General features: G+C 41.2%; 1 protein-coding gene across 1 annotated transcript in view; it reads left to right on the top strand.

The window, feature by feature from the left end:
- TICRR (TOPBP1 interacting checkpoint and replication regulator) overlaps positions 1-24,483 on the top strand; it is a 54,379-nt gene that overhangs the window by 28,093 nt on the left and 1,803 nt on the right. Inside the window, exons 13-21 of the mRNA XM_033189055.1 lie at positions 339-435; positions 4,312-4,369; positions 6,677-6,823; positions 14,327-14,417; positions 16,209-16,267; positions 18,088-18,222; positions 19,736-19,893; positions 21,945-24,108; positions 24,258-24,380. Of these exons, the coding sequence (XP_033044946.1) occupies positions 339-435; positions 4,312-4,369; positions 6,677-6,823; positions 14,327-14,417; positions 16,209-16,267; positions 18,088-18,222; positions 19,736-19,893; positions 21,945-24,108; positions 24,258-24,380 (3,032 nt within the window). The remainder of the gene's footprint in view (positions 1-338; positions 436-4,311; positions 4,370-6,676; positions 6,824-14,326; positions 14,418-16,208; positions 16,268-18,087; positions 18,223-19,735; positions 19,894-21,944; positions 24,109-24,257; positions 24,381-24,483) is intronic.

Raw genomic sequence — 24,483 nt, 5'->3', positions numbered from 1 at the left:
TTTAAGGAAACATTGCATGACTGTATAGTGTTTATTTCGTATTTCACAAAGCCTTCTTTACTGTCCACAGGAGGTCTCCAGGAACTAGGCCTTTTATGAAATAAGCTTAGAGTTTCAGCTTTTTAAATTTCCCTTGATGCTTTTCATTGTTCATAACTAGTTGAATTTGTTACTTTTGAAAATTCTGGGGTGACTTGTTTTATTATAAATCCAGAACAACCTTAAGATAACTGGCTTTTATTTAAACCATATTTTATTTCACTTAGACTCTAGTTCCATTTGAATTTAACCATATATAACCTCTATCTAGATGTATTGACTATTTCTGTTTTTAAAAGGAAAAATGCATTAATAAGACATAAAAGCATTGCTGAGGTTTCACAGAATCTTCGACAAATTGAAATTCCTAAAGTGTCAAAGAGAGCTACGAAAAAGGTAAGGAATCCTTCCAGTTTGAGATGACACAGTAAATAAGAATAAAAAGGCAGTGTCCCTACTTTTAGGAAAATGAACTTTGGAGGATACAGAAATAATATTAAATATTTTTATGAATGTGTATAAAACTATAATCCAAGGAATAAGAAAATATAAACTTGTTAAGAGATTAACAGTTTTACTGAAGAGTGTGATAGTTAGAGGTAATGTGAGGAAAAACGGCGAGTAAATGTTAGGAATGAATTAATTCAAAATCTTTAATGTAGATAAGAAGACTCATAAAACAATAACTAAAATAAGCAAAGCAGTCGCTGGAAGAGAATATACAATCGTAATAGGACTTTGGTTGCATACCAGAAGGTGCTTTTCAATATGTTATGTTTTACTTCAATAACAAATTTAGGCCAGGCACAGGGGCTCACACCTGTAATCCCAGCACTTTGGGAGCCACAGGAGGGAGGATACTTTGACACCAAGAGTTTGAGACCAGCCTGGACAACATAGCGAGACCTTGTCTCTACAAAAAATAAAATTAAAAAAAATTAGCCAGGCATGGTGGCACATGCCTATAGGCCCAGCTATTCAGGAGTCTGAAGCAGGGAGATCACTTGAGCCCAGGAGGTCAAGGCTGCAATGAACTATGATCGTGCCACTGCACTGCAGCCTGGGTGACGGAGCAAGACTTCATCTCTTTTAAGTGAATGAATGAATGAATGAATGAATAACAAGTTTTTTGAAAAAGAAGATGATGACGGTTATGGAGCCAGGAGGTAGAGTAGTCCCCCCTTATCTGCAGAAGATATGTTCCAAGACCCCCAGTGGATGCCTGAAACCACAGGTAGTACTGAACCCTATATATAGTACTGTTTTTTCCTATGCAGGCATAAGTTCAATTTATAAATTAGGCACAGTAAGAGATTAACAACAACAATAATAAAATAGAACAATTATAATAGTATAATATAATAAAAGTTATGTGAATGTGGTCTCCCTCTCAAAATATCTTAATTGTACTATATTCACCCATTTTGGGGCCATGGGAAACTGAAACCGTGGAAAGTGAAATCACAGATAACAGGGTACTATTGTTGTTTTTTTCGTGGCAGTTGATATAAGGACTTGAGGTTTTTATTGGTTGAAAAAAAAATAAACCTAGCTGGAATCTGTTTACTGAGTAGAATTAATGTCTTGCTAAGGAAAAAAGGGAGACTAAAAATACAATGAAACTTTTCAACTGCACGAACTATCTGAGAAGAGTTAAAATTCAGTGAGAACTATCTTTAGAAGCATTAATTATTATAATAGTGGTTTGTTGTGTTTCTAGATATTTGTAACTATCCTTTGGAATTGGAGGTGGGATTTCTTTTAACGGGTTAATGGTGTTCATTTTCTTAAACTTTAACTGTGAATAAAATGCAAATCTTACATATCTCACAATCCTCACTGAAGATTGGAAAATTCAAAACTGAATGGCCGAAAGTTGCCAGGCCTTTATTCTCACTAGATTTTACAATGATTTGCAGATCTTTCTAGCACACTTCGAGACTTTTGTTTTAGATTGCACAAGATAGTTTTCTTCTCTAAGATCAGAATTACGACTGGGCACAGTGGTTCGTGCCTATAATCCCAGAACTTTGGGAGGCCAACACAGGAGGAATCACTTGAGCCCAGGAGTTGGAGACCAGCCTAGGCAACATAGTGAGACCTTGTCTCCACAAAAAATTAAAAAATTAGGTATAGTGGCGCACTCCTGTAGTCCCAGCCACTCGGGAGGCTGAGGTTGGAGGATCGCTTGAGCCTGGGAGTTTGAAGCTGCAGTGAGCTATGATCAAGCCACTGCACTCCAGCCTGGGTTACAGAGAGAGACTCTGTCAAAAAAAAAAAATTTGAGGTCAGGATTTGATTGTGGTTAGTAACGTTTTTTCATGTCAAAGTTGGTACCATAGATAAGTGACAGTTGTTGAACTGAAAGGACCAGATATTACATTTTTAAAAGAATAAATCTCAGTTCTCCGAAGGATCAATATAGTTAACTCGGGAAGCAGTGAACTTACGACTTAAGTGTAGATATGTAGTATTAATTACATTAATGTATATTAATTTCTTTTATGCATCTTAACTCCACAAGAACACAATGATTTAAAAAAAAAGAAGTTTGATCCTGCCCTAATACCTCCAGGACATACTCTCCTAGTTTTTCATTCAATTACATGGATTAACAAGGGTTGACAAACTTTCTCTGTAAAGGGCCAGATAGTAGATGTTTTAGCCTTTGCAGGCCATACGTCTCTGCAACATCTGTTCAGTTCTCCTGCTGTAGTGGGAAAACAGCCACAGGCATTATGGAAAGAAATGAGCATGACTGTGTTTCAGTAAAAACTTTATTTTCAAAAATAAGAGGTGGTCCAGATTTGGTCTGTACACTGTAGTTTACTTCCCTGGATAGGAAATTGGATGTATGACTTTTTTTTTTTTTTTTTTTTTTGAGATAATCTCCCTCTGTCGCCCAGGCTGGAGTGCGGTGGCACAATCTCAGCTCACTGCAAGCTCTGCTCCCAGGTTTATGCCATTCTCCTGCCTCAGCCTCCCAAGTAGCTGGGACTACAGGTGTGCACCACCATGCCCGGCTAATTTTTTGTATTTTTTAGTAGAGATGAGATTTCACCGTGTTAGCCAGGATGGTCTCGATCTCCTTACCTCGTGATCTGCCCACCTCGACCTCCCAAAGTGCTGGGATTACAGGCATGAGCCACTGTGCCCGGCCGGATGTATGACATATTTTTGCAATTATAGTTTCTCTCTTTAAAAGAGTTATTAATCAATATAAATAAGAATGATCACATCTCATTTCTTGTCAGCAAGACCTTGGTTATATCACTGAGACCATTTTTTAAGTTTCTGCCCGTATGTGGTGGCTTCTTCAATTATTATGATGAATTGAAAAAGACAAAAAATCTTTAAAAAAAAAAAATTTCCTTGTTTTGATGCATCTAGGGTTTAGACTCTTGAATCCTCTACTGTAATAGCAAGTAAATAGCAGTCTGATAAAGAAATGTTTCTGAGAGTATAGCCACCCTCTAATTAATGTATATGGCTTTTCCCTTCTTAGGTAAAAAGGTATACATGATTATCATTAAAAAGTTAAAACATATAAAGTTAAAAGTTAGGGTGTTCCTTCTCCATCCATTCATCAGAAGTAATCACTGATGATAGTTTGTTGTGTATATTTCCAGGCCCTTTTCTGTATGTACCGATAACACCAAAGATTTCTGCAGATCCATTATAGACATATATATATAAATGATATAACTTAGAATACTTAATATTTTCCGTTTTCTTCCCTATCACAGATCTCTATGTTAGTGCAGGTTGAGTATCTCTTACCCAAAATGCTTAGGAGCAGAAATGTTTCCAATCTCAGATATTTTTGGATTTTGGAACAATTGCATTACATGTACTTACTGGTTAGCATCCCACATCCAGAAGTCCAAAATGCTCCAATGAGTGTTTCCTTTGAGTGTCGTGTTGGCACTCAGGAAGTTTTGGATTTTGGAGCATATTGGATTTTCAGATTAGGGATGCTCAGCCATATATAGAGAGGTCTTCCTTCCTTATTCTTGTAATGTCTGCATTGGATGGGTATGTAATTTATTTAACTGTTTCACTCTTTGTGGGCATGTGTAGTGTTTTTTATTTTGTATTATTACTATATAGTGCAGCAGTGTTTGTGGAACATTTCTATGGTACATTTTATTATTTCTATTACGGATTCCTATAAATGAATTGCAAGAGTCAAAGGGTTCATGTGAAATCTTTATTCTTTTATTTCAATGAATGCCTATTTAAATTTTCTTTCTGGATTTTCTCATGTTTCAGGAGAACTCTCACCCTGCTCCTCAGCAGCCTTCCCAGCCAGTGAAAGGTACAGTGCAAGGTATACTGTTTTCTCAGTGTATATATTTATTCACTAGAATGACAACTTTATTTTTATTGTATGTATTTAAGCAGCTGCTTACAGGTGTAAATTAAGGCTTTGTGTGATTGTTGGCTAATAAAGTATGTCCAAATACCATGGACATAGTCCCCTAGGAATAGTCTCAAAATACCGTATTTTGCAAAATAGCTGGTCTGAAATCTTTCAAAAAACAAAAAAAACACACACAAAAAATTATCATAAAAGCCGGAAGAAAGGAAAAAGAAAAGAGGCAGTGAAACTGTTTTAGATGAATGGAGTTTAAGCATGACAGCTTAACTCTCTGCTTGGCTCTTAAATTTAGGGAAAAAAATACTAGAAAGGATATTATTGAGACACCTAGAGAAATTTGAAGAAGCGATGTATGCTAGATAATATTGTATCAATGTTAAAGATATTTTGAGTGTAATAATGTCATTGGGGTTATGGAGAAGAATGTCCTTGTTTTTAGGAGATACATGCTGACCTTTAGGAGGTGATATTGCAATGTTTGCAACTTACTCCCCAATGTTTAGGGGAATAATGTACCTATAGAGAGAAGGAAGGAGAAAACAAATGTTGTCAGTTGGTGACCTTCATTGATGGGCATATGTTTAATTTTATTATTATTTGAAACTTTCTATAGATATTAAACTTTTCAAAACATTGGGAAAATAGAGAATAACAAACCAAATTTGGCTTTCAGGTCATAAATCAATTTCACCAACAGCCTAAGTTAGGTAACAGGAACTCTTATAATGGAGATAGGGAAACAATTTTTAAAACTTTGGTGTGTGTTATTGATGTCCTTAATAACCTTAATATGAACCTTTATGTCATTGATGGGTAAACACAAGGGTTGCTCCCAGTTTGTGGATCCTAGATTATTTGGTTTGGGTTTAAATGATTAATCTTTGAAGAATTCACCCTTGGTGAATTTTTGAACCACTTCCACCAGGCTATCTTAAGATTAAGGTATCGTCTGGCTAGATTTGCCAAGTACTTCTTGATTTTCAGCTATTTTTTCTAACTTTGAGTCTAGATGATCAGAACTTTCATGCTTTGGAGTCAAGAATAGAATTTAAAATGTCCCCGCAGCTTAGTAAAGTAGTCAGAAGAAGAAGAAAGAAATCTGTAGAACTGAAAAGAACAGTTCTCTACTCAATACTGAGCTGAATACACAGCAGCAAAAAGGTCCAAAATGAGAAAAATAATCATAACATGGGCTATATTAAAAGGACCATGACCTCTGTTAGCCATCCTCTTACTTAAGAATTATCTCCATTTGGCCGGGCGCGGTGGCTCAAGCCTGTAATCCCAGCACTTTGGGAGGCCAAGACGGGCGGATCACGAGGTCTGGAGATCGAGACCATCCTGGCTAACACGGTGAAACCCCGTCTCTACTAAAAAATACAAAAATCTAGCCGGGCAAGGTGGCGGGCGCCTGTAGTCCCAGCTACTCGGGAGGCTGAGGCAGGAGAATGGCATAAACCCGGGAGGCGGAGCTTGCAGTGAGCCGAGATCCGGCCACTGCACTCCAGCCTGGGCGACAGAATGAGACTCTGTCTCAAAAAAAAAAAAAAAAAAAAATTATCTCCATTTTACAATGAGTAAAGTTTCTAACTTACTAAGTGGTGGTGTGGGCCTTCCTCATGTTCCTGAAGTTAGATTTAAATTGAATTCGTAATGGAATACTACAAACCACTGTATACCAACACATTGGATAACCTAGATGAAATGGACAAACTCCTAGAAAGATACAAACTACTAAAAACAGACTCAAGAAAAAATAGAAAATCAGAATAGATCTATAACATGTAAAAAGTTTGAATTAGTTATCAAAAAACTACTCACAAAGAAATGCCCAGGAGTAGAAGGTTTCACTGCTGAATTCTATCTAGCCTTTAAAAAAGAAATTAGCACTAGCATTTATTATGGTCAACTGATATTCAGGGTACCAAGACAATTTGATGGAGAATGAATAGTCTTTTGCACAAATGATGCTGAGACAACTGGATATCCACATGCAAAAGAATGACATTGTACCCCCTACCTCATGCAAAATAACGTATAAAATTTTTTTAAATTTGCAAAAGTAGATATTTTTAATGCATTATGGGAATATACTATTTAAAGAAACCTCATTAGCATATGTGACAATAGCAATCTGTAGAGTAGTTTCCTTAAGGAGCTTCTTTGTTTTGGTTATCTTTCTTTTCTCAGATATGGCATTTATTGATAATAATTTTTGGCTTTTTCTTTTTCTTTTTTTTTTTTTAATGCTTTCAGAAGTGACCAAAGTACGAAGAAATCTTTTCAACCAGGAATTGCTTTCCCCTTCAAAGAGATCACTAAAGCGGGGATTGCCTAGAAGCCATTCTGTGTCAGCTGTGGAAGGTCTAGAGGATAAACTTGACAACTTCAAGAAGAACAAAGGTACCACATTTCAGAATAGCTAGGAAAAAGGAAAGGGTTATTCTGTAAGATTGGTAGTAATGTACTGTCTTTCTTTCCTGATTTAGTTATTTGAGTCTTCTTCCCTCTTTTTTCTTTCAGTCTAGCTAAAGGTTTGTCCATTTTGTTAATCTATTTTTTTTTTGTTTTTGAGACAGGGTCTTCCTCTATCACCCAGGTTGGAGTGCAGTGGCGCAATCTCGGCTCACTGCAGCCTCCACCTCCCAGGCTCAAGTGATTCTCCCACCTCAGCCTCCTAAGTAGCTGGGACTACAGGTGTACACCACCACACCCAGCTAATTTTTTGTATTTTTTTGTAGAGATGGAGTCTCATCATGTTGCCCAGGCTAGTCTCAAACTCCTAAGCTCAAATGATCTGCCCTCGGCCTCCCACGGTTGCTGGGATTATAGGCATGAGCCACCACACCCAGTCAATTTTGTTAATCTTTTCAAAGAATTTACTTTGGTTTATTGATTCTTCTCTATTGGTTTTCTTTGTCTGTTTTTTGAGACAGAATCTCTCTCACTCTGTCTCCTGGGCTGGAGTGCAGTGGCGTGATCTCGCCTTACTGCAACCTCTGCCTCCCAGGTTCAAGCGCTTCTCCTGCCTCAGCCTCCCCAGTAGCTGGGATTATAGGCATGTGCCACCACGCCCGGCTAATTTTTGTATTTTTAGTAGAGACGGGGTTTCACCATGTTGAGCAGGCTGGTCTCCAACTCCTGACCTCAAGTGATCTGCCCACCTCAGCCTCCCAAAGTGCTGAGACAGGTGTGAGCTACCACGTCTAGCCTCTGTTGGTTTTCTAATCTCAGTTTCATTTTTTTTTCCCTCTATTAGCTTTGATTTTTGTTTGCTCTTTTTCTACTTTTTTAAGGTGAAGTTTAAGCGATTGATTTGAGATCTTTTTTAATAAAGCACTGCTTTAGGCATATCCTATAAATTTAGATATGGTTTGTTTTTGTTTTCATCATCTCAAGATATTTTCGAATTTCCCTTGTGATTTCTTCTTTAATCCATTGGTTATTTCGGAGTGCATTAATTTCCACATACATGTATTTCCTAAATTCTCTTCTCTATTCTAGTTTCATTCTGTTGTTGTAAAACATACTTTGTATGATTTCAGTCTTTTAAAACTTGAGACTTATTTTATGGCTTAACATTTGTTCTACCCTGGAGAATGTTTAATGTGTGCTTGAGAAGAATATGAAAGATTCTGTAGATGTGTGTTTGGTCTAGTTCATTTATGGTATTCAAGTCTTCTGTTTCCTTGTTGAGCTTCTGTTTTATTGTTTATTCATTATTCAAAGTGGCATATTAAAGTCTCTAGCTATTACTGTTGAATTGTTTATTTCTCCCTTCAGTTCTGTCAATTTCTGCTTCATGTATTTTGAGACTCTGTTCTTAGGTATATATGTTAATAATTATTATGTCTTCTTGATCAATTAAACTTCTTACCAGTAGGTAATGTACTTTGTCTTTTGTAACCTTTCTTAGCTTACAGTCTGTTTTGTCTGACAATAATACAGCTCCCCACTCACCAGCTCTTTTGCATAGGATATCTTTCATTGTCCTTTTACTTTCAACCTTAGTGTCTTTGTATCTAAACTAAATATCTTATAGACCTCATAGAGTTGGAGCATGTTTTTTTAAATCCGTTCCGCCTATCTCTGCTTTTCAATTGCAGTACTTAATCCACTTCTATGAATGTAATTACTAATAAGGAACAACTATCATTTTCTATGTTTTATGCCTTTTTGTTTCTCAATTCCTCAATTCCTGTTTTTTGTATTTAGCTGATTTTTTGTAGTGTACTAGTTTAATTCCCTTCTTTCTTTTTCTGTATATTTTTAAGTTGTTTTCTCAGTGGTTACCTTGGAGATCACAATTAGCATCTTAAGCTTAAATGAACCTGGCTTTATGAATAAAGCCAACCTCTTTTCAATAATATACACTCTGCTACTATATATTTCTGTCTCTCTTTCTTTATATTGTTGTAGACTGCATCTTTATACATTGTGTACCTGTTAATACAGACTTAAATTATATAGGATTTAAAAAAAACAAAATTACCATAATGCTGGCTTTTATATTTATCTATGTAGTTACCTTTTACCATTGCTTTTTATTTCTTCTCGTGGCTTTGAGTTATTGTCTAGTACCTTTCATTTTAGTTTTTCTTATAGGGTAAGTCTACTGATTATGAACTCCCTCAGCTTTTAGCTATTTGGAAATGTCTTACTTTCTACTTTATTCCTGAAGGACGTAGAATTTTTGGTTGACAGTTTTTTTTCCCCCCTTCAGGACTTCAAATGTGACATCCACTGCCTTCTGGTCTCCCAAATTTCTGATGAAAAATCAACTATTAATCTTATTAAGCTGCTTCTCTATTGCTGCTTTCCAGATTCTCTCTTTGTCCTTGGGTTTCAACACTTCGACTACAATGTGTCTCAGTGTGAATCTCTTTGAGTTTATTCTGCTTGGAGTTCATGGAACTTCTTGGATGTATATATGTTCATGTCTTTCATCAGATTTTGGAAGCTTTTAACCATTATTTCTTCAAAAAATTTTCTGCTGCTTTTGGTCTCATTTCCTCGTTGGACTCCCATGATGTATGTGTTGGTACACTTGATGGTGTCCTACAGGTCCCTCAGACTTTGTTTTTTGTTTTTTGTTTTTTTTTTTTAATTGTTTTTTCTTTCTGCTCAGGCTGGATAATTTCAATTACCTTATTTTCAAGTTCACTGATTCTTCTGCCAGCTCAAATCTGTGGTTGACCCATCTAGTTAATTTTTTCATTTCAGCTCCAGAATTTCTACTGGATTCTTTTTTATCATTTCTGTTGCTTTATTGATATTCTCATTTTGTTCATACGTTATTTTCCTGATTTCCATTAGTTTCTTAATATATGGTTTAAGTGAGCTCATTGTGTATATTTAGAGAAGTTGATTTAACATCCTTGATTAGTAATTCCAATGTCTTGGCTTCCTTGGTGACGGTTTCTGCCAAATTCTCTTTTCTGGTAAATAGGCCATACTTTCCTGCTTCTTTGTATACTTTGTAATTTTTTGTTGAGGACTAGTTATTAGGGATAGTATAATGTGGTAACTGCGTGGAGGTCAGATTCTGTCACCCCTCAGGGATTCCTGTTCTTTGCTTATTAAGGACTTCAGCTATTCATTTGTGCCTTTTCCGAACTATTTGTGTAAAGTATGTATACTTTGTTATGTGTGGTCACTGAAGTTTCTGTTTTTTATCTCTGCGGTCAGCCAATGACCTAAGAAGGATTTCCTTAAATGTCTGATTCAAGAAAGGAGTGGGGGGAAGGTGTGTCTGTCCCTTAATCTTCTGATAATTGGGAGAAACCCAGTGTAGCCTAAGACAGCTGAAACCAAGGCAGTGTCTGCACTGCTCCTACAGGAATCTGCCTGATTGACCAAAGCATGTAACTCCCAATTTTTGGAGGACCAGGTCCTCACTGTCTGCCCTAGCACCAACCAGCTGCTCCTGGAATGTGGGCTGCTATCCCAATAGCTACAGCAGAGCTGAGAAAAAGGAAATGGTAGCTAGTTCATGCACATGCACATCATTCCCTTCCTAAAGATCAGCAGCCTCTCCCATCATCAAGCACTTCCCAGGTTATTAACAAGTATTCAATCAAGTTCACAGGTTCCAAAATAGTGAATTCTGATCTTTTTTTCTAGTTTACTAGTTATTTTCGTTGAGGGACTGACCCCTAGAGCTTTCTTCTCCATCAACCTCACTTCCCCTGGAGATTACAATTATGATATTAACTTATAACAGCCTAGTTCTCATTGATACCAATTTAACTTTGATAGTTTATAAAAACTTTGCTATTGTATAGTTCTGACTATCCCTTCTTAGTTCTGTATTGTCATGCAAATTACATCTATACATTGTATGCCCATCAACACTGATTTATAATCATTACTCTGTCTTTTAAATAACAGGTGGGAACAGTTACAAATAAAAAACACTTTTATAATGTTTTTCTTGTATAGTTACCTTTACCAGTGCTGTTTAACTCTTTATGTGGATTTGAGTTACCCTAGTGCCCTTTCCTTTCAGCCCATAGGACTCCTTTTAGTATTATTTATAGGGTAGGTCTGCTAATGACAAATTCTGTTTTATTTTGTTTCAATCTGAGAATATGCTGATTTCTTCTCCATTTTTGAGAATACTTTTATTGGGTATAGAATTCCTGGTTGATAGTCTTTTTTCTCTCAGTACTTTGAGTATGTCATCAAACTGCCTTTTGTCCTTTGTTTCTGACAAGAAAGCAGCTGCTAATCTCATCAAGGATCTATACATGATGAATAGCTGCTCTCTGACTCCTTTCAAAATCATCTCTTTTTCACTTTTGATAGTTTGATTATGATTTGTCTGGGTTTGGGTCTCTTTCACTTTATTCTACTTGTATTGAGTTTCTTAGATGTGTAGTGTCTTTCATCAGATTTGGGTCATTTTTAGCGAATATTTATTCAAATATTCTTTCTACCTCTTGCTTTCTATCCTTTCCTTCTGGACTATGTGTGTGTGTGTTGTTGTGCTTGATGGTGTCACAAGTGTCTGAAGCTCTGTTCATTTTCTTCATTCTTTTGTCTTTATCTTCCTTAGACTAGATCATCTCAATTAATCTGTCTTCAAAATTGTTGACTCTTGCTTCTGCCACCTCAAATCTACTTTTCATTTTTGTTTTAACTCTAGAATTTCTATTTGCTTTTTTTTTTTTTTTAACGATATCCTGTTTTAAGAATATCTGTTGATATTCTCTGTTTGGCAAGTCATTGGACTCATGTTTTAGATCTTTAGATATGATTTTCTTTAGTTCTTTGAACATATTTAAAATAGCTGATTTAAAGTCTTGTTCTAATAAGTTCAGTGTCTGGACTTTTCTTAGGGACAGATTCTATTGGCTGATTTTTTTTTTCCCCTGTGAATGGGCCATACTTTTGTGTTTTGTTTCTTTGCATGACTCATAATTTTGTTGACAACTGGATTTGTTTTATTTTATTTTATTTTATTTATTTATTTTTTCAGATGGAGTCTTGCTCTGTCACTCAGGCTGGAGTGCAGTGGTATGATCTCGGCTCACTGTAGCCTCAACCTCCCTAACTTCTTGGCTTAAGCAATCCTTCCACCCTCCTCGGCCTTCCAAGTAGCTAGCTGGACTACAGGCATGCACCACCACTCTTGGCTAATTTTTGTATGTTTTTGTAAAGATGTGGTTTTACCACGTTGGTCAGGCTTGTCTTGAACTCCTGAACTCAAGCAATCCGCCTGCCTCAGCCTCCCGAAGTTCTGGGATTACAGGCATGAGCCACTGCACCCAGCATGGATATTTTAAACAATATAATAAGGCAGCTCTAACAATCAGACCCACCCCACCCCTGCCAGGATTTGTTGTTGTTTTTGCTTAGTGACTTTTCTGAACTATTTGTTTAAATTTTGTATTCTTTGTCATGTGTGGCTGCTAAAGCCTCTGCTCAGTTGTCTTAGTGGTCAGCTAATGATTGGACAGAGATTTCTTTAAATGCCTGGAACCCATAAGTTTCATAGCCCCTGCTGAGGGGCTCTTTGTGTGTTGGGTCATGCCTTCAACACTCAGCCAGGCAGTTTAGAATTCCACTTCACTTTCTGTTTTGCCAGAGCCTCAAGGTTAGCCATAGATGGCAGCTTACAGGCTTCTCAAGTCTATCCTTGGCACATGCACAGTGCTACACATGTGTGTGGACTTTTGGATGCCTAAGAATGTCGTCAGAGGTTTTCAAAGTCCCCTGTGATGTCTCATTCCCCAATTTTCCCAGTTAAACTTTAGGCCAGCTTCAGTTAAACTTTAGGCCAGCTTGTTATTGCACCAAATGTTACCACCACCCCAGGCAGCTGTGACATTTAACAATTGCTGCTGATTGTTTTCAGTAAATGCTGTCAGGGAAAAAGGTGGTTGACCTGTTCTGATTCAGGTCAAATTAAGACAAGCCTCGATTTGAGTAGGATTCTCCAGGGAACTGCCTGACAGGTTAATGGATGACAGTTATCTGAGAATGGAGTTTTGGAGGAGCTCCAGCCCCATTCTGCCCTGTCCAGAGGCTGCTGGGCTGTTGGTTTTCACTGTGATTATGGGCAGTTGATTTTTAAAGCTACCCTAGGGCTAGGGGGAAGGTGTGGGGACTAAGGCAAGTTAAAGCTTCCTGAGATTCAACCATTTTTCTTGAACAAATACACCCTAGATTGTTGCAAACCTTTAGTTAATGTTCAGAGTTCTGGAAAAGTTGATTTTTGACCATTTTTCCCAGTGATCTCTGTTCCTTTATGGAGGAGAGTGTTCAGAGGTCCTTACCTCACCATTCTTACTGGCATCACTCTTCTTTACAAGTCATTTTAAGCTCACTTTAAATCAGTCCTTTCATAAGTAGCTTGGCTGCCTACTCTACTGAGAAATTTTGTGCCACCTAGGTTTATCTTAATAATTAACATTTATGTGGCGTATCAGCATTTTCACACATTTCATTTAATCATAAATACTAGAACCACCAATTAGGTGTTAGTCTTAACAAGTGAGCAGTTTTCATTTTTTCAGGATTGCTTATGAGATAAAATTTTATATTTATATTGTCTTTTTTTGTGTGTGTGTGTGTGTGTGTGTGTGTGTGTGTGTATGAGATGGAGTCTCCCTCTGTCACCCAGGCTGGAGTGCAGTGGCATGATCTTGGCACACTACAACCACTGCCTCCTGGATTCAAGTGATTCTCCTGCCTCAACCTCCCAAGTAGCTGGGCTTACAAGCATGTGCCACCTTGCCCAGTTAATTTTTGTATGTTTGGTAGAGACAGGCTTTCACCATATTGGCCAGGCTGGTCTTGAACTCCTGACCTTAAGTGATCCACCCTCGTTAGCCTCCCAAAGTGCTGAGGTTACAGGCATGGGCCGTTGTGCCCAGCCTATATTTAGATTGTCTTATGTCTTTTTTTTTTTTTTGAGATGGAGTCTAGCTGTATCACCCAGGCTGGAGTGCAGTGGCGTGATCTTGGCTCACTACAAGTCCCGCCTCCTGGGTTCACGCCATTCTCCTGCCTCAGCCTCCCCAGCAGCTGGGACTACAGGTGCCCACCACCACGTCCAGCTAATATTTTTGTATTTTTAGTAGAGATGGGGTTTCACCGTGTTAGCCAAGATGATCTCGATCTCCTGACCTCATGATCCACCCGCCTCGGCCTCCCAAAGTGCTGGGATTACAGGCGTGAGCCACCGTGCCCGGCCCTTAGGTCATTTTTTAATCTCTAATAGTGCTGACAAACTTCTATCATGTTGAGTCCTGTAACCACAGAACTTAGCCCAAAGACCATTAAGATCCTCTCCAGCTAGGTAATAAGCCATACAGAAGTTCAAACTGCTTCCTTGGCCTTACTGCTGCTTCTTGATGAGGTTAAATGAAATTTATGATTTAAGCTGTTTTTACATTTTAGGTTATCACAAACTGCTGACTAAGAGTGTGGCCGAGACTCCAGTGCATAAGCAGATCTCCAAAAGGCTGTTGCATAGACAAATCAAGGGCAGGTGAGTGATACCCCATCCAGGCTTCTTCATACACCCACACCACCTCAAAGCGACCTTGTGGGCCACTACTTGGCTTCTCTTGACCTTCATGATTTAAATCTTAACTATGTTGCTTAAAACCAAAGAACAGTCTATAAGCTCTCCATGGGAGCAGTAGAACCATATAAAATGTACACTTGTCTGGCCTCAATTATTTTGAGATTTATCCATGTTGCTACATGCAGTAGTTCATCCTATTTTATTGCTGAGAAGTATTCCATGGAATAGATACTCCACTGTTTTTAAATCCATTCATCTGTGAACATGGGGAAGGTGGAAGTCTGGGATCCCAACTCAGCCTTTGCTGACAGAGGTGTGGGTGGTGCTGCAGTTTTTTCTGCCGCGATTCGTTGGAGTAGGGCAATTACTGTCTCAAAGTTTTCTGTCTTGCTTGGCTGACCCTTTCCTAGTTCTTTGGCTTGAGAGCTCTCCTTCCTTGGGGCATCTGTAGTCTGCTCCTGGTATACCTGAATTGTCAGCTTCTCTGGCACCCAGTCTAGGGGTGTAGGCAGCAAACAGAAAAACCAGGGAGTTCACTGCCCTCCTCAGTCCCAAAGTCCCCAGCCAGGCTGCCTTCTTCTCTCTGCCTTTCAGAATTGTCTTCCGCTCATTGTATAGATAATGTCACGGGTTTTTAGCTTGATTTCAAGGATAATAGAAGCACACCTACTTCATTTTGTCAGGAACCCATCTTGACATTATTTGTATATGGATTTTACACACTTGTGAAGTTTACAGGTTAAATTGCAAAAAGTGAAATTGGTGGGTCAGAGACATATATATATTTTTAATTAAATTTTTTATAAAGTCCTTGACACATTGGCAGAAATTAAGTCTCTTAAACAGAAACTTGAATGTTGCTGCTCATTACTGTGATAGTCTATAGTTTAGTATAAGTTTTTAATACATTAATGGGGTTTATAATTCTGAGGTTGTAAAATTGCTTTCCAAAAAAAAAACAAAAGCAAAACAAAGCCACATTCTAACCATCTCACTCTTTTTTTGAGTCAGTCTCGCTCTGTCACTCAGGCTGGAGTGCAGTGGCACAATCCCAGCTCACTGCAACCTCTGCCTTCCGGGTTCAAGCGATTCACCTACCTCAGCCTCCAGAGTAGCTGGGACTACAAGTGTGAGCCACCGAACCCAGCTGATTTTCTTTTTTTTTTTTTGAGACTGAGTCTTGCTCTGTCGCCAGGCTAGAGTGCAGTGGCGCGATCCCGGCTCACTGCAACCTCTGCCTCTCAGGTTCAAGCAATTCTTCTGCCTCAGCCTCCCAAGTAGCTGGAACTACAGGTGCACGCCACCACACCCAGCTAATTTTTGTATGTAGAGATGGGGTTTCACCATGTTGGCCAGTCTGGTCTCGAACTCCTGACCTCAAGTGATCTGCCCGTTCAAGCGATTCTTCTGCCTCAGCCTCCCAAGTAGCAGGGACTACAGGTGCACGCCACCACACCCAGCTAATTTTTGTATGTAGAGATGGGGTTTCACCATGTTGGCCAGGCTGGTCTTAAACTCCTGACCTCAAGTGATCTGCCCATCTCAGCCTCCCAAGGTGCTGGGATTACAGGCGTGAGACACTGTGGCCAGCCTCCCGCTTGGCAATAATCACGTATCAGAGCCCTGTACCAGCGCTGGTGTTATCAGACCCTGTGATCTTTGTAATCTTGTTATGTGAGAAGCTGCCTCTCTCCTTAATAAGTGTTAATTACAAGTGATAGGGAATAATCCTTGTGCATGTGGTTCCTCGAGGTCCTCTGATCCTGGTCCTGATATTGGTGTTGTTGAAGAGTCCCCTGAAAAAGGAGATGGTAAGTGTTATCTGTTTTTGTTTTTAATGCAATCTACCCAGCTTCTATGAAAACCTTTCTGCATGTATTGTTACTTGGCATATTCTAAGATATTTTACAGAAATTGTGACGGCTCTGAGTCCACAATGCAGCTCAGTACGTATTTATAAGTGAATGTTCTTTTACATAGAAGGTACTGAGAGAATTCCTGGAAAAGAAATTTTTTTTTACACAATAGATATGAAATTCAGGATGAGGGCTAAACTGTGTTATACAAAGTACTATGACTTATTTTATTTTATTTTATTTTTATTTTTATTTTTATTTTTTTGAGACGGAGTCTTGCTCTGTCACCCAGGCTGGAGTACAGTGGCGCGATCTCGGCTTGCTGCAAGCTTCACCTCCCAGGTTCACGCCATTCTCCTGCCTCAACCTCCAGAGTAGCTGGGACTACAGGCCCCCGCCACTGCGCCCGGCTAATTTTTTGTATTTTTAGTAGAGACGGGGTTTCACCATGGTCTCGATCTCCTGACCTCGTGATCCACCCGCCTCGGCCTCCCAAAGTACTGGGATTTCGGGCTTGAGCCACTGCAGCCGGTGACTTATTTTAAAAGTATATATAGCTTTTTTGGAGCTTTTCACTACATATTTTTGCAAGAAGGCAGGGAAATTTTTTACTGGGGAGTGTCTTTTCTGAGACATTATCTTTGCTGCTGCACCTTATATATCTGTGTATTCCATGCCCCCAACACACAGTGCCTGGCACATAGCAGGTGATCAGTAAGCACATGTTGAATGAGGGTAAGCAGCAGGTGTGGTGGTTTGTGCCTGTAATCCCAGCACTTTGGGAAGCCAAGTGGGGAGGATCACTGGCCAGGAGTTTGAGACCATCTTAGGCAACACAGCGAGATGCTCTCTCTATAAAAAATTTTTTAAAAATCAGCTGGGCATGTTGGCATACTCCTGTGGTCCCAGCTACTTGGGAGACTGAAGTGAGAGGATCTCTTGAGCCCAGGAGTTCAAGGCTGCAGTGAGCTATGATCGTGCCTCTGCACTTCAGCGTAGCAACAGAGCAAGACTATGTCTCTAACAAATAAAATAATAAAAATATACCTGATGAAGGAGGGGTTTTAAAAAAAACTAACTTCGAGTTGCTCAAGTAATTCACATTTATTGTAGAAAAATCAGGAAATACAGAGAAGCCAAAAATTTTAAATCACTTGGTAATTCCACAACTCAGAAATACTCTAACATTTTAGCATATACTCTTACTGCTATATTTCTATACAAATGCATGTAACATATACATTTGAAACCTAACATAAATACTTGTTTTCGCCCTACACCATTCTTTTCTTTTCTTTTTTTTTTTTGATGAGACGGACTCTTGCTCTGTCGCCCAGGCTGGAGTGCAGTGGCATGATCTCAGCTCACTGCAACCTCCATCTCACAGGTTTAAGTGATTCTCCTGCCACAGCCTCCCAAGTAGCTGGGGTTACAGGTGCCCACCACCATACCTGGCTAATTTTTGTGTTTTTAGTAGAGACAGGGTTTCACCATGTTGGTCAGGGTGGCTACACCATTCTTAAAGGTGGAAGTAAATAAGACTTCTGAAGGTGACAGTCTAGTGGGTCAGTGTTTTTTTAATACCTTGTTGGGACCGTGTATCAAACCCCTCTTAGTTTTTTAAGAGACACTTCACAAGTCTCTTAAAGCTAATAGCTTGTTGAATTTCCATCTTATATGTGGTACTATGTAAATTTTGCCCGTTTTTGGACAACATGAGAAAATGTCAAGCTTGTAGTTATCTTTGGTTACTTACTGTGGTTCTGATTTTACAGAAATAAGTTTGAGACGAAGTCCTCGAATCAAGCAATTGTCATTTAGCAGGACACATTCTGCCTCCTTCTATTCTGTGTCTCAGCCCAAGTCTCGAAGTGTGCAAAGAGTCCACTCTTTCCAGCAAGATAAGTCAGGTAACATACGGGCCCCTCTGCCTTCACAAGTCTGTGCTGACTTGGTGGGAAGTGTTTTTGGGAAAAGAAGCATGAAATTTGACATTTTCTTTCTTGACATTGGAGAAGTAGAATAGGTATGTCTAGTTGAGGTTCAGGGTGATGACTAGATGAACAGTCCATGACATTTGTAATCAGTCATCCCTTGGACTCCTACAGCTGGTCATCCATGCTATCGTTATAGGTAGCTCATTCATTCAAGAGGAAACTACCCCTAATTTCCCTTATGGACAGATCCTACACGTCAGTATCTTAAGTGAAAGGTGATATCTCTGTTTATGTTCTTCATTCTTCTGTCCATGGTTAGCTTGCTAATAGATTTGTGTTTCTTATTTTATCTTTTTTTGAGACAAGGTCTCACTCTGTCACCCAGCCTGGAGTGTAGTGGCACGAACACAGCTCACTGTAGCTTCAACCTCCCAGGCTCAGGTGATCCTCCCACCTTAGCCTCCCAGGGAGCTGGGATTACAGCTGTGCACCACCACGCCCAGCTAATTTTTTGTGTTTTTAGTAAAGACTGGGTTTCACCATGTTGCCCAGGCTGGTCTTAAACTGCTGGGGTCAAGTTATCCATCTGCCTCGGCCAACAAGATATGTATTTTTATATTTACAAATTAAATTATTTCAGTTGTCTACCTTTTCTAACATAGGAACTGGGGTTAATATGTAGTCTTACTAAAATTCAAAAAGGCAGCAGTTATTGCAGTTGCTGACATAATTAGGTGGGATTTTCCCCTAAGTTGCTCTCAAAAATTGTTGCCTTCTTTCTTTTATGAACTGACTGGGTTTTTCTTATGTTTTGTTTGTTTGTTTGTTTGTTAAGATGGAGTCTCACTCTGTCGCCCAGGCTGGAGTGCAGTGGTGCTATCTTGTCTCACTTCAAGCTCTGCCTCCCAGGTTCATGCCATTCTCCTGCCGCAGCCTCCTGAGTAGCTGGGACTACAGGTGCCCATCACCACTCCCAGCTAATTTTTTTGTATTTTTAGTAGAAACAGGGTTTTCACTGTGTTATCCAGGATGGTCTCAATCTCCTGACCTAGTGATCTGCCTGCCTCAGCCTCCCAAAGTGCTGGGATTACAGGCGTGAGCCACCGCATCTGGCTTTGTTTGTTTGTTTTTGAGACGGAGTTTCGCTCTTGTTGCCCAGGCTGGAGTGCAATGGCGCAATCTCATCTCACTGCAACCTCCACCTCCTGGGTTCAAGCAATTCTCCTGCCTCAGCCTCCTGAGTAGCTGGGATTACAGGCCCCTGCCATCACACCCGGCTAATTTTTTGTATTTTTAGTAGAGATGGGTTTCGCTATGTTGGCCAGGCTGGTTTTGAACTCCAGACCTCAGGCCATCCACCTGCCTCGGCCTCCCAAAGTGCTGGGATTACAGGCATGAGCCACCGTGTCTGGCTGGCTGTTTTAATAGTATTGGAAGAACAGGAATTGAGAAAGAATTAAATGTTGTTGCTGTTTTTGACTTGCAGACCAAAGAGAAAATTCTCCAGTCCAAAGTATTCGGTCTCCCAAGAGTCTTCTTTTTGGGGCAATGTCTGAGATGATCAGCTCCTCAGAAAAGCGTTCAGCTCGAATGAAAAAGCGTTCAAGAAATACTTTGGATTCGGAGGTACCTGCAGCTTACCAGGTATAATGTTTCTGTAACATATGAAATATAATCTCCTGGAACACAGAGACATGGCCAAGGAATTCAGAATCCATTGGGGAAGAGAAAGCGGGTGATCTCTAGATAATACTAGAGATTGGAGGTGATTGGGTGGAGCCACATGATTGATTATTAGACATGTGGAACTTCAAGCAGCAGGTTTGACTGAAGCCACGGTGGGGGCGGTGGAGGAGGAGATAGAGAGGATCTCATCTGTTCTCTTGGCTTCGTCTACTATTTATATTATATACTACACAGATATCTTTCTGGAGTGTGTGACACTCATCTTTTCCATTTGATTGCCCACTCCATCCAGTCACCAACATTAGAAACCTGGAGTCATCCTTTTCCCTCTCCACAGGCTTAGCCAATCAGTCGAGTCCTGCCCATTTTATTTACAAACTGACTCTTTTTTTTTTTTTGAGACAGAGTCTCTTTTGCACGGGCTGGAGTGCAGTGGCATGATCTCGGCTCACTGCAACCTCTGCCTCCCAGTTCAAGCGATTTTCCTGCCTCAGCCTCCTAAGTAGCTGGGATTACAGGCGCCTACCACAATGCCCAGCTAATTTTTGTACTTTTAGTAGAGACGGGGTTTCACCATGTTGGCCAGGCTGGTCTTGAACTCCTGACCTCAAGTGATCCACCTGCCTCGGCCTCCCAAAGTGCTGGGATTACAGGCATGAGCCACCACGCCCAGCCTACAAACTGACTCTTGTACCCACCCCCTCTTCTCCCCGCCTGCAATTCCTACCCTAGTTCAGGTCTACCTGGAACACTTCAACAGGCTTTTCCCTCTCAAAGGGAAATCCTCCACCCAGAGGTCAGAGTGATCTTTCTGAAACTTTCCTCTCAGTTTGCTTAAAATGTTCACTTTGCTTAAAGCTCTATAGACTCCCTGCCCGCTAAAGCAAGGTTTTAAGTTTTCCTAAATGGAACTCTTGGGTTCAAAAATAATCACCTTTGTTTAGAAATTCAGTAAATTGCTTGGAGGTTGGGAAAGACATAGAGCTCTGGAGAAGGGTTTGAAAACCATAGATCTACACAACCAAGATCAGTCTCCTCCGCCAGGCAGACAGGGTCTTCCGTGGTCTGTTCCCTCTGGCCTCACCCCTCCCCGCTCTACCTTCCCAGCAACATCAGGCTGGGTGCCAGCCCACACAGCCGCTGCTTTTCACTTCCAGGCCTTTGCTGGTATTGTTTTCTATGCCTAAAGGCCCCCACCACCCCACCCACTTTTCCTGTGTTTGCCTTCCCCTGCTGACACACATGCTTGAAGATCTGATCCAGGCCAGGTTAGGCAGCCCTTCTTTGTGCTCTATGATGCCCCTTGCATGTCCCTGTCACTGTGCCAGCCACATTGTATTTTCACCTGTGTATGCCCCACTGAACAGGAAATGCCAACTAGATTGGGAGTCTCCTGACAGGATGAAGAAAGGTTGTAGGAAAGATAAGCATTGATCTCCTTACCTGTTGGAGCTTTTCACTACATATTTTTGCAAGAAGGCAGGGAAATTTTTTACTGGGGAGTGTCTTTTCTGAGACATTATCTTTGCTGCTGCACCTTATATATCTGTGTATTCCATGCCCCCAACACACAGTGCCTGGCACATAGCAGGTGATCAGTAAGCACATGTTGAATGAGGGTGAGCAGCAGATGAGGTGGCTTCTAGAGGCTGCTTTAGGCAAAGATCAGAAATAGCTCCCTCATCTGAAAAGAAGGAAGAGCTAGAGAGTAGCTGCAGTGGTAGAATGATTCCATTAGAGGCAAAAAGCATGGTTTAGCAATATGTAGATTATTAAAATTGTTCTTAGGACAAACTAAACTTGGATAGTGTTTGGTCCTAGAAAAAGTGGACAAGTAAAATCTGAGTCATGTTTTGGAGAGGGAAATGGGTCACCGTTTGAGATTTCCATCTTTAGATCATTCCTTTGGCTGACTATAAATCTCCCATTTGGTCTTAGAGATTACTAAAACACTTCAGAGATCATGAGTTATAATATTCAAGGACTGAAATAAGCATTTCTCTTTTCAGACTCCCAAGAAGAGTCACCAGAAATCTCTGAGCTTTTCTAAAACTACACCAAGAACGTTCTCTCATACACCACAAACTCCACTGTATACTCCAGAATGGCTGCAGAAGTCCCCTGCAAAAATGACCCCTACAAAGCAGGCAACTTTTAAGGAGTACTTAAAAGACTCCTCCTCACCCAGCCATGACTCACCATTGGATTCAAAAATTACTCCTCAAAAACGATGCACCCAGGCAGGAGAAGGTACCTCTCTTGAAACGAAGACACCAAGAACTCCTAAGAGGCAAGGTACTCAGCCACCTGGGTTTTTGCCAGATTGTACTTGGCCACATTCAATGAATTCCATTCCAGAAAGCCCCTCCTATCCAGCCCCACCAACTTCATCGACTGCCCAGCCTAGGACAGAGTGTCTGACTCCCATAAGAGACCCTCTCAGAACACCTCCAAGAGCAGCAGCCTTCATGGCCACACCTGAGAATCAAACACACCAACAGCCCCATGTCCTCAGAGCTGCTCAGGCAGAGGAACCAGCCCAGAAACTAAAGGATAAAGCTATCAAAACCCCAAAAAGACTAGGGAATTCAACTGTGACTTCTTCCCCACCTGTTACGCTAAAGAAACTATTTACCTCTCCTTTATGTGATGTTTCCAAGAAGAGTCCATTCAGGAAATCTAAAATAGAGTCTCCTTCACCAGGAGAACTGGATTGGAAAGAGCCCCAGATGTTACCCAGTGTAACTGCATCTCTCTCCTGCCCTGTTCCCTCAACTCCCCCTAAACTCTCACAGAGAGCTACATTGGACACTGTCCCTCCTCCGCCTCCTTCTAAAGTTGGGAAACGGTGTAGAAAGACCTCTGATCCCAGAAGGAGCATCCTGGAGTGTCAGCCTGATGCCTCCGCTACTCCTGGGGTTGGCACAGCTGACAGTCCAGCTGCCCCCATAGACTCTAGAGATGACCAGAAGGGAATGAGCCTCTCTCAGTCTCCTCCTGAAAGACAGAGCTACCCAGGCCCTGGTCTCAGGAGTGACTGGCATGCATCCTCTCCTTTGCTCATTACAAGTGACACAGAGCATCTCACTCTCCTCAGTGAAGCCGAACACCGTGGCATTGGTAACTTGAAAAGTAATGTCTCATCAGTGGAAGAGGGTGAGGGGCTAAGGATAGCAGATGCTAAGGAGAAATCTTCTCTGTCTCACCCTGGGATTCCCCCATCTCCTCCTTTCTGTGGGCCCGGCTCTCCTCTGATGCCTTCCTGTGACATGCACTGTACCACAGATGGGAGACAGTGCCAGGCTTCAGCACAACTAGACAACCTGTCAGCATCAGCTTGGCATTCCACAGACTCTGCCAGCCCACAGACCTATGAGGTTGAGCTGGAGATGCAAGCTTCTGGTCTTCCCAAACTTCGAATTAAAAAGATAGACCCCAGCTCTTCGTTAGAGGCTGAGCCCCCCAGCAAGGAGGAGAGCTCTCTGGGAGAGGAGAGTTTCCTCCCTGCCCTCAGCATGCCCAGGGCCAGCAGGTCCTTAAGCAAACCTGAACCCACCTATGTGTCACCCCCCTGCCCCCGCCTCTCCCACAGCACACCTGGCAAGAGCGGGGGACAAACCTACATCTGCCAGGCCTGCACCCCCACCCACGGCCCTTCTAGTACCCCCTCTCCATTTCAGACAGATGGGGTTCCTTGGACACCATCCCCTAAGCACAGTGGGAAGACAACTCCAGACATAATTAAAGACTGGCCCAGGAGGAAGAGGGCAGTGGGCTGTGGCGCCGGCTCCTCTTCTGGGAGGGGTGAGGTCAGTGCAGACCTTCCTGGGAGCCTGTCACTGCTGGAGTCAGAGGGCAAGGACCACGGCCTCGAACTCAGCATCCACAAGACGCCCATCTTGGAGGATTTCGAGCTCGAGGGAGTGTGCCAGCTCCCAGACCAGTCGCCTCCCAGGAACAGCATGCCTAAGGCTGAGGAAGCCTCCTCCTGGGGACAGTTTGGGTTGAGTTCCAGGAAGAGAGTCCTGTTGGCCAAGGAAGAAGCTGACTGTGGAGCCAAAAGGATCTGTGACCTGAGAGAAGATTCAGAAGTTAATAAGAGTAAAGAGAGGTCTCCAAGTTGGAGTGCATGGCAGCTCCCCTCCACAGGAGACGATGAGGTGTTTGTTTCTGGTGAGTTTGTTTTTGAAACCCTCTTGCCTCATGGTTTCTTTTGGTCAGAGTGCTTGACAAGGAGGCACTTGGGAGTTGCTTCTTGGGAGGCCTGGGCTTCCGGGTTGGGGGTCTGGGGATGCTGCTCTTACCATGTGGGTTCTCTTTAGGCTCCACCCCACCTCCCAGCTGTGCCGTACGGAGCTGCCTCTCTGCCAGTGCCCTTCAAGCTCTGACCCAGTCTCCACTGCTTTTCCAGGGGAAAACACCTTCTCAGAGCAAAGACTCCAGAGGTAGTATTTATTGAAAGTCTAGGACCCTTTCTTGTGGGAGACTCTCTGAATTCATCAGGGTTGCCAGGCAGCTTGATTCTAGAGGAGCTCTGGAGAGTGCAAA

This window comes from Trachypithecus francoisi, unplaced genomic scaffold, assembly GCF_009764315.1.
Source record: "Trachypithecus francoisi isolate TF-2019V2 unplaced genomic scaffold, Tfra_2.0 Lachesis_group3, whole genome shotgun sequence".
Taxonomy (NCBI): Eukaryota; Metazoa; Chordata; class Mammalia; order Primates; family Cercopithecidae; genus Trachypithecus; species Trachypithecus francoisi.
This window is presented reverse-complemented; position numbering and strand designations above follow the sequence as displayed.